The sequence below is a fragment of the Anneissia japonica genome, unplaced genomic scaffold (assembly GCF_011630105.1).
Source record: "Anneissia japonica isolate Jap-2015-1 unplaced genomic scaffold, ASM1163010v1 scaffold11779_len1430905_cov172, whole genome shotgun sequence".
Classification (NCBI taxonomy): Eukaryota; Metazoa; Echinodermata; class Crinoidea; order Comatulida; family Comatulidae; genus Anneissia; species Anneissia japonica.
The window spans coordinates 1,158,063-1,171,638 of NW_022740041.1; the positions used below are offsets into that span (position 1 = coordinate 1,158,063).

At 31.3% G+C, this 13,576-nt stretch overlaps 1 protein-coding gene across 4 annotated transcripts in view; it reads right to left on the reverse strand.

The window, feature by feature from the left end:
* Positions 1-13,576, reverse strand: part of LOC117118127 (ankyrin repeat domain-containing protein 12-like) — a 115,822-nt gene that overhangs the window by 76,539 nt on the left and 25,707 nt on the right. For all 4 annotated transcript variants that reach the window (XM_033262632.1, XM_033262631.1, XM_033262634.1 and 1 more), the window contains one exon: positions 2,990-3,202. In XM_033262632.1, the coding sequence (XP_033118523.1) occupies positions 2,990-3,019 (30 nt within the window). In that variant the 5' untranslated portion in view covers positions 3,020-3,202. The remainder of the gene's footprint in view (positions 1-2,989; positions 3,203-13,576) is intronic.

Genomic DNA, 13,576 nt, shown 5'->3' on the forward strand with positions numbered 1-13,576 from the left:
AATGTTACAGATAAGAAATGCAAAAAGTCAGCAATAATAACCAATAATAACTATGGAATTCTACAATAACAACAAATATTTAACAATATTCTATTAAGAAATTTATAAAATTGTATCCAACTCTTCATTGATGTGTATCTGTTTCATAATCACTATTAGGGTTCAAATTCTATTGAACTTCATTCATTTTATAATATTATTATTAATATTTTGGTAGGTAATAAGGCAATGACTCGTTAATTTAAAAAAAAAAAAAATGCTTCAAAAAGAAATCAATAAGTAACTTATAGAATCTGACAATTTTCTGAAGATTCAATGACATTACTTTTCATTTTTAACAAACAGTAATTGGTCCCTCAATTGTCGTTTTGATTAAATATCACTGATATTAGTGTATTTCCATGAATTGCTAAATATTCTATTTCATCACATCCAGAGTAATCAAAACTATCTTAAATTAAATAATACAAATGTGTTACAAATTCCAAGTAATTTACTTGTTGATTATCACCGAAATAACTTAAAAAATTAATTTTAATATCTACAAAATATTGAATTTATAAACCAGGACTGGAAAAAAAATGTTTGCATCCAACCATGAAAAAAGTTTTGATAAAATACCTCTGGCACCAAAATGTTATCTGTATACGATATAGCCCACAATTTTCTTTTTTTTAATGGAAATTCTCCCCCCCACCCAAAATGCCTACGGGACAGTCATGATGCCTCCGACTGCCAGTCGCACACTTTTTCAAAATCCCATCTTTATTATTTATAAAATTATATTAAATTTATAAAACTAAATTCAAATAATGTTATTATATTTTCCTTTTTTTTCCCTTTAGTATTAAATTCAAAATGTTCCTCGCTTATTCCTAGCTGCTACTGTACCAGCCCTACTGAGCTTTTTATTCTACTGTAGACATAGATTTTCATGTTTTATTTGTATTATGAAATTTGGTTAAGTTTTTTTTAATTGGATAGTATAACACATACTCCAAGTATCGAAATGCACGCCATTGTGTCGGGATTCAATATTTCAACATTAATTATGTCATCATCAGGAATTGTTTTAATTGTTATCAGTCAGTCAGACCTATAAATTATTACCTTGTATTTTAAAAAATGCATTAGAAAGCTGTCTACTAAGTACAATACTGTACTCCTTTTGAAATATCAATTTAAATGAACATGTAATTTCATATTTAAAAATATTATTTTCATTGGATTATCAATTATCTGAGCATTTGTCCTCGAGTCGATAGTGATCAGACTTGTTCATTTCAACACTGATCATATTTTTCTCAAAAATCTAAAAATAACACACAATTTCAAAAGCTGAACATAAACTTAATGTTCCACAACAAATGGGAAGCTGAAAATTAATCATGTGAAAAAATGTAATTTTTTGAGACTTTGTTCAGTTGAATGAAAAACGAATTTGGAAAGTAGGAAAAATCATGAGCTACACTTATATATAAGAGCACATTTTATAAGAACACTGAAGCTGAAATTGCTTAAAAATTAAGAAAAAAAAAAGAACAAATTGAGGGAAATTGTAAATTGAGGGTTATTAGAATAAACAGAAAAACTAACAAATCTTATCTGTACCTTATTTGCAATGTGTGACTTATGTAATATCCTCTGTAATACAGTACAGTAATAATAGGCCTATACTGCTGTATAATAATAATTTTCTTACGTGTGAAAATTGTCTAAGAATAAGAACAAAATGTGAATATTTTGAGCCTAGAGAAAATGTTGGTTCTTATAAAAAGTGTACCTGTAATTCCATATAAAACTTGGTAACAGAATAACATTTAAAAAAATGATATTATTAATAATTTGGTAGTTTTTGGGGCATATTTTTAGCTTTTTGAAGTTGAAATTAAATTTATAAAAAAGTAGAATATATTAATAATTTCAATTAAAAGTTTTTAAATTTAGAACCAAGACACCAGAGTGAAATTATGTGATCAAGAAATAACATTTTTAGGTACAAAATAATTTAAATGGATTGGCTACAAGATTTAAAATTTACATTCACCAGAAGAATTTCCTTAAGAATTATTAAAGAGGACTTAATTCTAAAATTTACTTCTACCAAATTTGCAACATTTAGTGAAAGGATGGAGGTCAATAATACTAGCAATCTATATAATTCACACACTAGATATAGCAGATCATTGTTCACAATTAATAAAGATCCAACAGCTAGATTTATTAAGTACAATTAATAATATGATAAGATAATACTTTATTGCAATTTGAAATAAAATACAAATTGAAGTTTAACATTAAAAATACATTATAAAATATCAATATAAAATCTCAATGTTATAGTTTAGTTCACCACAAAATGTAGGTCATATTTCACTTTGAACAAGGTGTATTTATATAAGGCACTAGCATTCAATTTATGTGTAGTAAGTGACTTTATAAGATAAAGGGGTTATTATAATTTACTTCAAAAGATATCTTATAAAGATATGTTACCTTAAAAAATACTGTAAAATATCTAATTGTAGCCCACAAAAAAAAAATTAATTAATTAAAATAAAATAAAAACATGACTGGTTTGTGCAGTAGTTTTAGTTGGTTTAATGCCGGTTAATATACTCTATGATACAGAATGATTGTTTTATAATACAAATTCCCAAAATTTACAGCATTCATTTTGAAAAGAAGCCCACTCTTTTACTTTGCATTACTTTGCAAAAGTAGTGTCAAAAGGAAGCCCATCAAAAGTTTGTAGAAAAAAAGATGTAAAGGGCTCCAATTCGAGGTTTTACGGTACCGTAAAATACACTTTGCACTATTAAAAGTTATAAGACATATTCTGTAGTTGACTCATGTAATTTAAACTTTACTTATAAAATTTATAGACACTTTCCAAGATACAATTCAATTTAGCACAGTTCATTGATAAATAATATAGGCAGTTTACAGAGAAATAAGGTAAAAAAAAGTAATAAAAAGAGCATATTACCTTCTTATGTGGAGAATGCTTATCCGTCATTGTGGTAAAACTTTCGGGAAATGGTAAAAATCTCCCGTAAGGACCATCCGAACAAGTCCTATCGGCAACATTTAAAATCCTTGGTAGTGGCAATAGTAGGTATAATTAATAATGATGAAGTATAGTAGTATTAATTTTCTCTCCTGATCGCTCCTTCTACAGTATCAGTCCTTCAATATCCACCTGATTGAAAATGGAAAAAAAAAGTAATCAGAAGTCTTGACATGGGTAAAAAATAAGCTGTCTTTCATGAAACAGCTAGCTGTATAAGTATAGCTGTGTTGATTAAAGATAGAACAGAGATTGAATGTACACTACACACAAAACACACACACAGTGGCTTGTCCTATTCAGCCTGGCCCTTAGTACTTGGATTAAATGGTAAGAGTATTGAGTGGAGCTGGCTTGAATGTATACATACATGGTGACTGTGTTCTAGAAAGCCTTACAATATCACTGAATAGAAAACAACAGAATCAATTAGCAACCAAAAGCCCAAAATACAGACTTCTTTTCATAAACATGATCCCTACCACAATAGCTCTCCAAAATGTTCACTTTGGGAATCAATTTATTTAAATTTAACTAATTAAAACAACACTTAGTTATCATACATTTTTACTGGTGGTAGGTTTAGCTATATCTTATAGTAGGCTATAACAGTCATTGCATTCATTGTGATAAGCTGAGCATTACCATACCATTACTTATAATTATTTTCATGAATAATAGAAAATTTTAATTAGACTCCTAATTAAATTTGATACGAGAAGCATGAACCTGGAAGGCTCTGAGCTGAAAGGTAAATCAGTAAGCAAATTTGAGTTACTCTTCTGGTAACAGTTGTTTTCTAAGTGCATGGAGGTGGATGTAGTTGTGAGTAATTGCACTTAATACAGAATTAAAAATAGATCATGGCACTCAGATTATTCACCAATTAAATTGCTTATCAAGTCCACATCCATGATATAGCTTGTTTTCTATGTTGAGTACCTGCAACTGTTTGCTTAGTGCAACACAATAATAAATATCAATAGCAATATCAATTCACGCAGCATGATCTGGGAAACATGGTCCCACACCACATTGTAAAATTAAAGCCTGTGCGGAGGATGTAATTCCCGAGTAAAAATTAGACACTAGAAATCCTTCTACGCATTTTTAAAAAAGGGCCAAATTTTATTTCACATAGAAACTCAAAATTTATGCAGAAATTTACTAGAAAAACAGATTTACAAAATTGTAGCTTACAGCGTAATACACTGGTTGTCTATATGGCCATCACTTCCGAAATGCACAGACAGACTTCTAGGCCTAAATTTTTGCACAGACAGACTTCTAGCCCTAAATATTTGCTTGGAGGATTCCACACCGTTTTACAGGCTGGCTATGGTCTAGCAAATAGGCCAAAAATCATGTAAATAAGTCTTATTTAAACTATATATAGTAGTACACACAACAAGTTTGTGTTTGGTTTCATACTAGTAAAATTTTATTGTACTGTATATAGGTTTATATGACACAAGGATAATGATGGTTAAGAAACAATGACTGAACTTGAGCTTAAGTAAAGATAATTGTTCAATTAGCAGGTGTGAAAACTTAAACTCATTTACCAAATAATCCATGATTTTTTGTCATTTTTTTGTCGCCACCACAGATACTGTAAAGCACCGACATGTGACATTGAAACAACTAACCATAATGTTTTACCACAGGTATTGGCTGTTAATATCCACATTGATAAAATGCTGTGCAAATCAGTGATAAGGCAGCCTACCTACACAAGATAGTTTGATGACCGCAAATTTAGCTGCCACTAGCTGGAAATTGAATCAACAGGCAGCAAGATGGAAACGGGTGAAAGGCAATTAAGCCGAATACATGCTCAGCTTATTGGCTGAGAACCTATGGGAACCTACAACTACCGTATATGGAGTTTGTATTCTATAGATTATTTTGTTACATCTTGTTTACCTGACAACTACAGGACCAGTTAATGTACAAGGACACTCAGTGTTTTTATGACTGTACACACTGCCAATTACTGGTACTCAGGAAACCTTAAAGTAATAAATTTCAGCATTGCACTCAAAACAACTCTGATACAAAGATTTGACATCAATTGAATATACACTTTAAACAGTGAATTTTGTTCCTGAGTACCCCAGAGTCAAGTAGTTTGCTAGAAATCGCCCACAAGTACCTTTTAAAAGTAAAATAAACGTGCCATTCAGACATAAGGAAGCCATTAATACTCCAGGCTCTGATAAATGTATTCAGTAGAAATATACCTAGGGGGAGGTTTTATCATTGAAGTCCCATTCATGCTATGAAAATCAACATCTAATTTATTAGTACTAATTCTATTCATCCTGTCAGCTCTTTTACAATTATTTTAGGAATATCCATAGGTTGCCATTAATCCCTACGTAAGCACATTGGCGCAAGAGTAAGGCTTTGTTTAAGCACACTATATATTATATTATATATTATACACTATATAAAATCTCCATAGTTTAGGGCATGTAGCACTTAATGTTTGTGAGATTGATTCTCTTACTGATCACACTGCTTATTGTCCATGGGCAAAAACTTTTCATCATCTATCTACATGTCTGTCTTTCCACCCAGGAGTACGAGGGAAGACGTGAATGATCCTGATTTATGTTGCTCTAGTGCTGGATTATCTGCATGATTACTCCCCTGGAAACGGAAGGGGGTTCATTATGGTGTATACTTGTTTTTCTAGCCAGTGACCAGGGTTAATAAATTATAAGAGCCTAACAAATTTCCAAGAAACCAGTGACACATTATAACTAGATTAATAATTATTTCCACATAGCTTTTATCTAAGAATATATTTTCAAGGAGATTAGCCATCAGATTTATTGATGTTTCACGAACATATTTTGCGGTTAACATTACAAAGTGTATATACTTTTTTTTTTATATATAAAAACACATTTTATAAGACACTGGTTAAAATTACTTTAAAAATTACCTGTACCTTATGCAGTAGGTGTGACTACGTAATACCCTCTATTAATACAGTATAGCAATATATTGCTGTACATTAATAATTTCCTATGTTTGAGAAATGTGTAAAAATAAGGACAAAATAATCGGCAAAAAAATTACTCAGCTCATGACTTTGCTATTATTAGTGACAAGAAATGGCATATTCTATCGACAATTCAGCAAAAATATCCATTATCTTATACTCTGTCCACACAATCAAATTTTCTTTATGGTCATCATGATGTGATGTCATGTTGACCATATTTAGACATGTCACATGTTTTTGTCAAATACAATTTGCTGGACTGAGCTTTAACTTGCTTCTGCATGAAAACGATAACACACAAATTTCAGAAATTCCCAATCGGTACCCCTATTACACATTACCACTAGCAATTGCTGCATTTTTTTAAACCATTAGATTATACTCAGGAAATGCGCAATATTTGGCTTAGGGAGTGTAGAAATATTTCATCAAGTGTGACCCTATAGCATACACTAAAGTACCCCATCAAATATTTATTATTTGTGGGATTCATTTAAATTATAAAGGGTATCCATGTCAACAAAATACATCAAGAGAGTATACAATGACCGAACAAGAATAGAAAGCAATGAGGCAATGACTAGTGCATTATTATATAAGGCCCCTTTAAAAGCCAGGCACACTGAATAGGTTATCCTTCGGAAATATATCAATAAATAAACTATCAATCAACCAAATGGGTACAAGAGTTCAAGCACAACCATGACAATTAAAATTTCACAGGTTACAGAAAGCGTTCCAATGTTTCCAGGATTGCTGTAAGATTCTTTTGTATCTAAGCAGTAGTCTAGTAACTATAGAGTTGGCAATTATATACAGTATAATGAAAAACGGCCGCAAATACAAAACAAATTATTTTTTGATTTATAAGCAATGAAGTATTCACACTAGGGATGTTACACAGTGTGAACCACATCATAGGCCATTAAAGATGTACTGTACTATCAGTCAAAATACAGGAAAATACCTAAAAAAATATTTTCCTGTCTTTTGATTGCTATTTTATATCTTTAACTGTGTAAGCTGAGGTATCTACACATAGCCGTTTTTGAATGGTCAGCACGATTCGACCTCTGACCACGAAACAACTTTGGGAGAATTCTCCTCGTCTGCAAAGTTATAATCATAACCTGCACCCAGACAACACTTCTTATATAAATTAGATATAGATAATTGATAGTACGATATTTAGTGCAAGCTTAACAAGACGAATGGCGGTTAAAGCAGGGATGCTGCAACCTACAACCATAAAATTGGCACTGGTTTGAACGGCACATTCGCTTATGGAGGTGGAACAAGTCTTCTTGGAAGGACTATAAACTGTAGTGTACACAATTGGCTCATGTGTACTATTAAGAACCCAGTGCATCTTTCGAGATAAGTAGGGGGGTAACCCAGGTGTACTGGTTCATACAGCCCCAATTTTGGACAGACGAGTATAGCTGGTACTGGTTTACCGGCCAGCTCAGATATATCTTCATGATATAGCGCTATATAAATGATGTTGAGTACAGTATGTATGATGTTAACCTTTACCATAGTGCTGGTAGAAAACTTTAACCTTTATGATGGAAGATTTTGACCTTTAACATGAACAGAGAATAATTAAATAGTGACAAACTTTGGACAGTGTAACCATTATGTCACTAAATCATTTTGAACACAATACACATCAGAACACAATACATTCACATTAAAAAAAAAACACCATCAATTACAAAAATTTCCTTAAAAAAAAACCCACACAGAAACCACAACATTATAAAAATTTAATAAAAAAAAAAAGAATCTTGTTTTACATACCAGAAATAGTACTATACATTCCTTTATCAATTCAATAATAAAATGTTATCAGAAGGAGTGATCATGATCGCTATTGATAAAACAGCATTCTGATTCTATTGTAACTAATCCAAATCTTCTGACAATGATTCTACTCCTGTATTGTACAAACAATTGCAGATACTCACCCACATCGTTGGTGAATAGTCACCATACGATAGTACTGGTATACCAAAAATCACATTCTTTATCTGCCATTGATTATTATTATGTTATTATTAGTTCATCCAGGAAGCCTACTAACAATCAATAGAACATTATATTTTTACAGATATATTTTCCTTTTTTTAACTGAGTACTATTTTTAAAACGTATATTACACAGGAACTTGTTTTTCTGCCAAGTAATATCCATTTCTAAGTACAGTATAATCACTTTTCAGTGCAATAACAACTTTAAATTCCAGACAATTTAAGTGTTTTTACCAAGTGATGACAGGTAGAATACTGCATGGACTTCTTATATAGTGAACCTGTAGCAGGGGGGTGCATTTTCTAAATTGACCCGACTCATTGTATATAAACTTAGAAGTGGTTGGCGCAATGGTTGTGGCCTGGCCTCCTAATATTGAGGTTGGGGGTTTGAAAATGTAGCTATGCATGTTGCTAATGTCCTTGGGCAAGACACTTTACCTATGTTTGTCTCTCTCTACCCAGCAGTATGAAGGATACCTGGTAGGATGTTATAGCATTGATTGTGCTAGTTTTGTACACTGAGTGCACATGCATGTCTAGGTATACTCCCGGGGAGCAGAGAAGGTGCACTACATGCTGGTTTGCCATTGTATATTACCCTCTGACCAAACGCTGATAACACTCAAGCGCATTTTATCATTGATACGGTTTATACATATTTAGCATTATTATTCATTATAGTAACATTATATATTTAATATTAAAAAACATTCAAAATAGCTTACTATTCAAATTACTATTTATTAGCTATTCAAAATAGCTTACTATCTGTTGCTCAATGTTGTGGCCAGCTATTGGGACAGTCCCACACAATTTTTCTATTGGGTCCACAAAGAATGGGTCCGCATTTATAAAATGGGTCCAGACTTCTCATATTTTGTATAAAATGGGTCAACGTTGAAGAAAATGAGTCCAGATTTCTCATATATAAATGCGTCAATTTTTAAGAAAATAGAGTTATTCATATTTTTGCGTAAAATGTGACAATTTCTAAGAAAATGGGTCCAGGTTTTCATTATTTTGCGTAAAATGGAACAACTTTTTAAGAAAATGTGTCCTCTTTATTTGAATTTACAAGTGGGTCCACCCTGATATAGTCCCACGCAGTTTGAAAATCCTGGTTACGGCATTGTTGTTGCTATAGAATGTAGAGCAAAGGTAATGTTTATTATTGAAATTCTATTGCGATATAACATGTTCCAAAGACACTGTACTATGGGGAGTTCACATGTTATCAGTTTTTGAAAATAAACTTGGTAAATATTTCTTATATAGTTACGCAAATTTAATATTTGCTTTTCTGTTTTTATGATAGCATATGCCACAGAAAATACACTGTAGGCTAGCTAATGTTTGTTCTGCAATTACACTCAAATCAAAATTTGCTTACTTGTTTGCATAATCAGGAATTTAATTCAAAATGGAGGTGTGTACTAGGCCTATACATTTGAACAATGGCCGTATTCGACTGGTTTTTTTTTTTTCAAGTGTACCATTTCTATATTGGTCTGGTTTGTCAGATCATAATACTAAATAATACCATAAGCATCCCAAATAGTCGGCTTCTGGATAGTTCACTCTGATGGTTACCATAAAAACATAGAAAATCATCCATAACAGATACTGGGTCCATATTTCATTAACCATGGGTTCATTTATATGTCAATCACAACTTTACATTTGCTTTATGACTATTTCAAAAATTGTTCCTTTTAAAAAAATTATATAATCCATCATAATAAATTAAATTACCATTTAAAAATAGGTCAAATATAAGTTTTTATGTCACTGAAATTTCATATCAATATAGTTTTTAACAGGAACCTCACTGCATATGATGAGAATTACCAGGAACTTAGTTGTATCAATTCAAATCATTGTTAGGCATCATATGTATTACCTATGAAGCACAGATATAAATCCCAACGGAATCATTGTTCCATATAAACACTATTGGGAATACTGATCTACTTAAATACTTAATAAATAAAAAAAATAAAAAAAGTAAAACAACTTAGGGATATTTCAAAATCAGTGCATTGTGTCTGTATATTGTCATGACCTAGTTCATAATGAATTCAGAGCAATGGTCTCTAATATCACTTACAGAATATATTCTAACTATAATAGGAAGAAGATGAAAAAAGTAATGTTTCTTTAAGAGATTGTAACATGCGCAATAGAGCACTTGGAATGCACTAGTTGCCAATAATTCAGTTTTGTATCCTACAAGTACTGACATGGTGGGAATTGGAGAGGGGGAACTGACGGTGGAAAAATGGTTTTAGTCATAGAAATTTGTTGGGTCACTTAATGTAAACATTAAACCTACTCCGCAACAAATAAAATATAAACAGACAATCTGAATGATACAGCACAAATAGTTTGACGATCTACAATGAATTAGGATGTGGTACAATAAAGGTTGAACAATTTAGCAACAACATAACATCAACCCATTTTTGATATACCGAGGGTGAGCTTGTATTCAAAGTATTATTTTGCAACAATAAATTAATAAGTAATTTTAAAAGGGCTGCTTTTGAGGATTTCTCCAATCCAAGCCTACCATAAAAATATGTTATTCTATGTTGGATTATACAGATTGGACATCCAGAATAAAGGGGTTTTTTTCCCCCTATATTCTATACTATGACTTTGATCAACATAATGTATTAATGTTTATTCAATAATCTATGGGGTTTACTGTCAGTACACTTAAATGAATTTGTGAAGTTGGAATATTTTCTTTAATAATTGTTAAATCCTTCAGTAAAATATCGTCGAATGGTGATCTTTTGACCTTAGGTTGATCACAAGCCAGTGTTTTCAGAGTAAACAAAAAATAACGGAAATGATTATTGAAGATTTGGATTAATCAGTTTGAAAATATGAGTAAGAATTTCAATTTCCCTTTTGACATTATCAACGGCTGTTTTAAACCATAATACAGTATGGATCGTTCATTTAATGTTTATATAGCCAATACCCAGGTTGCATGAGGACATCTACTGGTATATTTCATTTATAATTTATGCTTATCTTAAAAGTTGTCCCTCTTTTAAGATGCATTTGATATACTATACTAATAATATGATGCCAGTAGTTTCCATTAAGATGTTACCATCAGAAACAATTTATAATTTATCCATAATCCACAGAGTAGAACATGCTTTTACTGATGATTGAACTTTCAAAGAAATTAAATACACTTAAATATAAAAATATGATTGAGAGATATGTGCTAAAACATTGGCTTGTTCACCATCCATCCCATCATGCACTATTTGCTGTGCAATTCAATAGTCACTCTTCTGTGTTTTCCAAATGCGCATGAAGTAACACTTGTTGATTTTGCCTATTTATACAACCACCATTTTTTTGTGATGAAACAGGATAAGAGAAAAAAAAATACATTGAAAATATAAATTAAATTATTGTAAAATTGATAATTACCTGAAAATGTTCATAATATTAGGCTATACTTGAGCACAAAGTAAACAACACTGCTTAGTATACATTGAGCAGAATATAAACCAATTGATAATTGAGGAGTAAATGCCTCTACTTTTTTTGAATTTCTGTACAATATAGCTTTAACATATACTTGCTTAATATTTCCATTTTTTTTTTGAATTAGTATTGTATAGATTACAAGTTTCAATTTTTATGAATTTGGCAAAGATCCAATAGAATTCCTAGGTTAGCATAGCAGCCAGAACAAGAGAATTTGGACACCGTTAACTGACTGCCAAACGTTTATGTATTTTCACTCACATAGGTTTTGTATTTAGCTAAGCTATTCAGGACTACTTTAATACTAGTTGCCGGTAGCCATCTTGTTAACTTCCACCAATGAACGCGCCACTACTCCAAAGAGCAAGCAAATAGGTAGAACCGCCTAGAGCGTGTGTCGCTTCCGCCACATGATCAATTTTAATCGCAAAAAATAGAACATGGGCAACTGTCGATTCTTCAGTTGCTTTTGAATGCAAGTGTGCTCATGTCACCGGACATCACATGATTTAGTGTAACCATGGCTAGGGCACGGATGGACTGTGATGCTGTGGTCATCATTGTAACAAGTAACATTTTTCAAAACATCTACTTTAATACACACCTAAAACATATTACCTGACTAATAAACTGCAAAGTGAACTCTGCTATGATTTTAAAGCATGTAATTTTTTAAATATAGGTCAAGAAAATCAATAGTATTGTATCTGGCACACATGATGTACAGTACATTAATCCTGGGAATACTCACATCAATCATTGGCAGCTATGATGATTTATATGAGAATACAGTATTGTAATGCTCAGCTTTAATATACAACTATTTTTTGAAATAAGAGAGGCCTGTTGTATTTTTACTTTTTTTTACTTGTTTACTAGTACAGAAAATACAATGAAGAAATAAAAAAATAAATGTTATTGGATTATAAGTCTATTCTTCGTTATAATAATAAAAATGGGAAAAAATATAATTTAAATTAATGATTTTCTAAATTACACAGATTTCTATTAGTTTCCATGGTAACATTATAGATGAAGTTTCTAAGTAGATGATGCATCATTATTAGTAATTGTCATTAGTTATGAGGTGACTTAGAGTGGATTTGCTTTTTACTCGCTGATGGCGCTGTTCTAAAGATGTTTAGAGCTGTAAACAGATTTGATAGACATAAAGTGAATAATGACACTCATTTACTTTCAATGATCTTGTATTTATTGGAAAAAATTATTGAAAATCAATACATCACAGTGAATACTATTTTGACTTGTCCGTTTCAGAAAACAGTGAATTGAAGACATTTCGAAACCAGTTTCCATGGGGACTTGGCTCCCGTGACAATGATTATACCCTGTACAGCATAGAGCCTTACCACTGAGATGAAAGTATGAATGCTGTTTAGACTGAGGAGAATGTAATTAAGATTATGTTGTTACTGCGTGTTCTTCAATTTATATATTCAACAAAAGATCTTTCATAGTGATTACTTAAACATGATTTTCCTTTTCGTTACCATTAAGTAAATTTATAATTTTTAAGAAACCTTTGAAAAAACAATCAATATGTTTCAATAAGTATTTCTTATTCCACTAATACACCCTAAAAATAATTTTCTTGGTACAGTATTTGATTAGTTTTGAAAAATATCAATCAATTATTTAGATTTCTGAATTTTCAATAGTAGTAAAATATATAAATTTTGAAGAATACCCCTTTAATTGTGATGAAGCCAAGTAATTGAAGAGAGTCCCTTGTGTTCAGGATTTCCGGCTTCTCACACAACTTTCACACTAGGCCCTTTTCTGAATTGCTTAAGTAACGATGAACAAAGTAATTTATATTAAAATAACCTATTGTGAAAAAGATAAAGATTGTGCTTTTTTTGAGGGACATGGTGACACACAGTTTAATATATAAAAGGTAGAAATCTGTCAATTGAA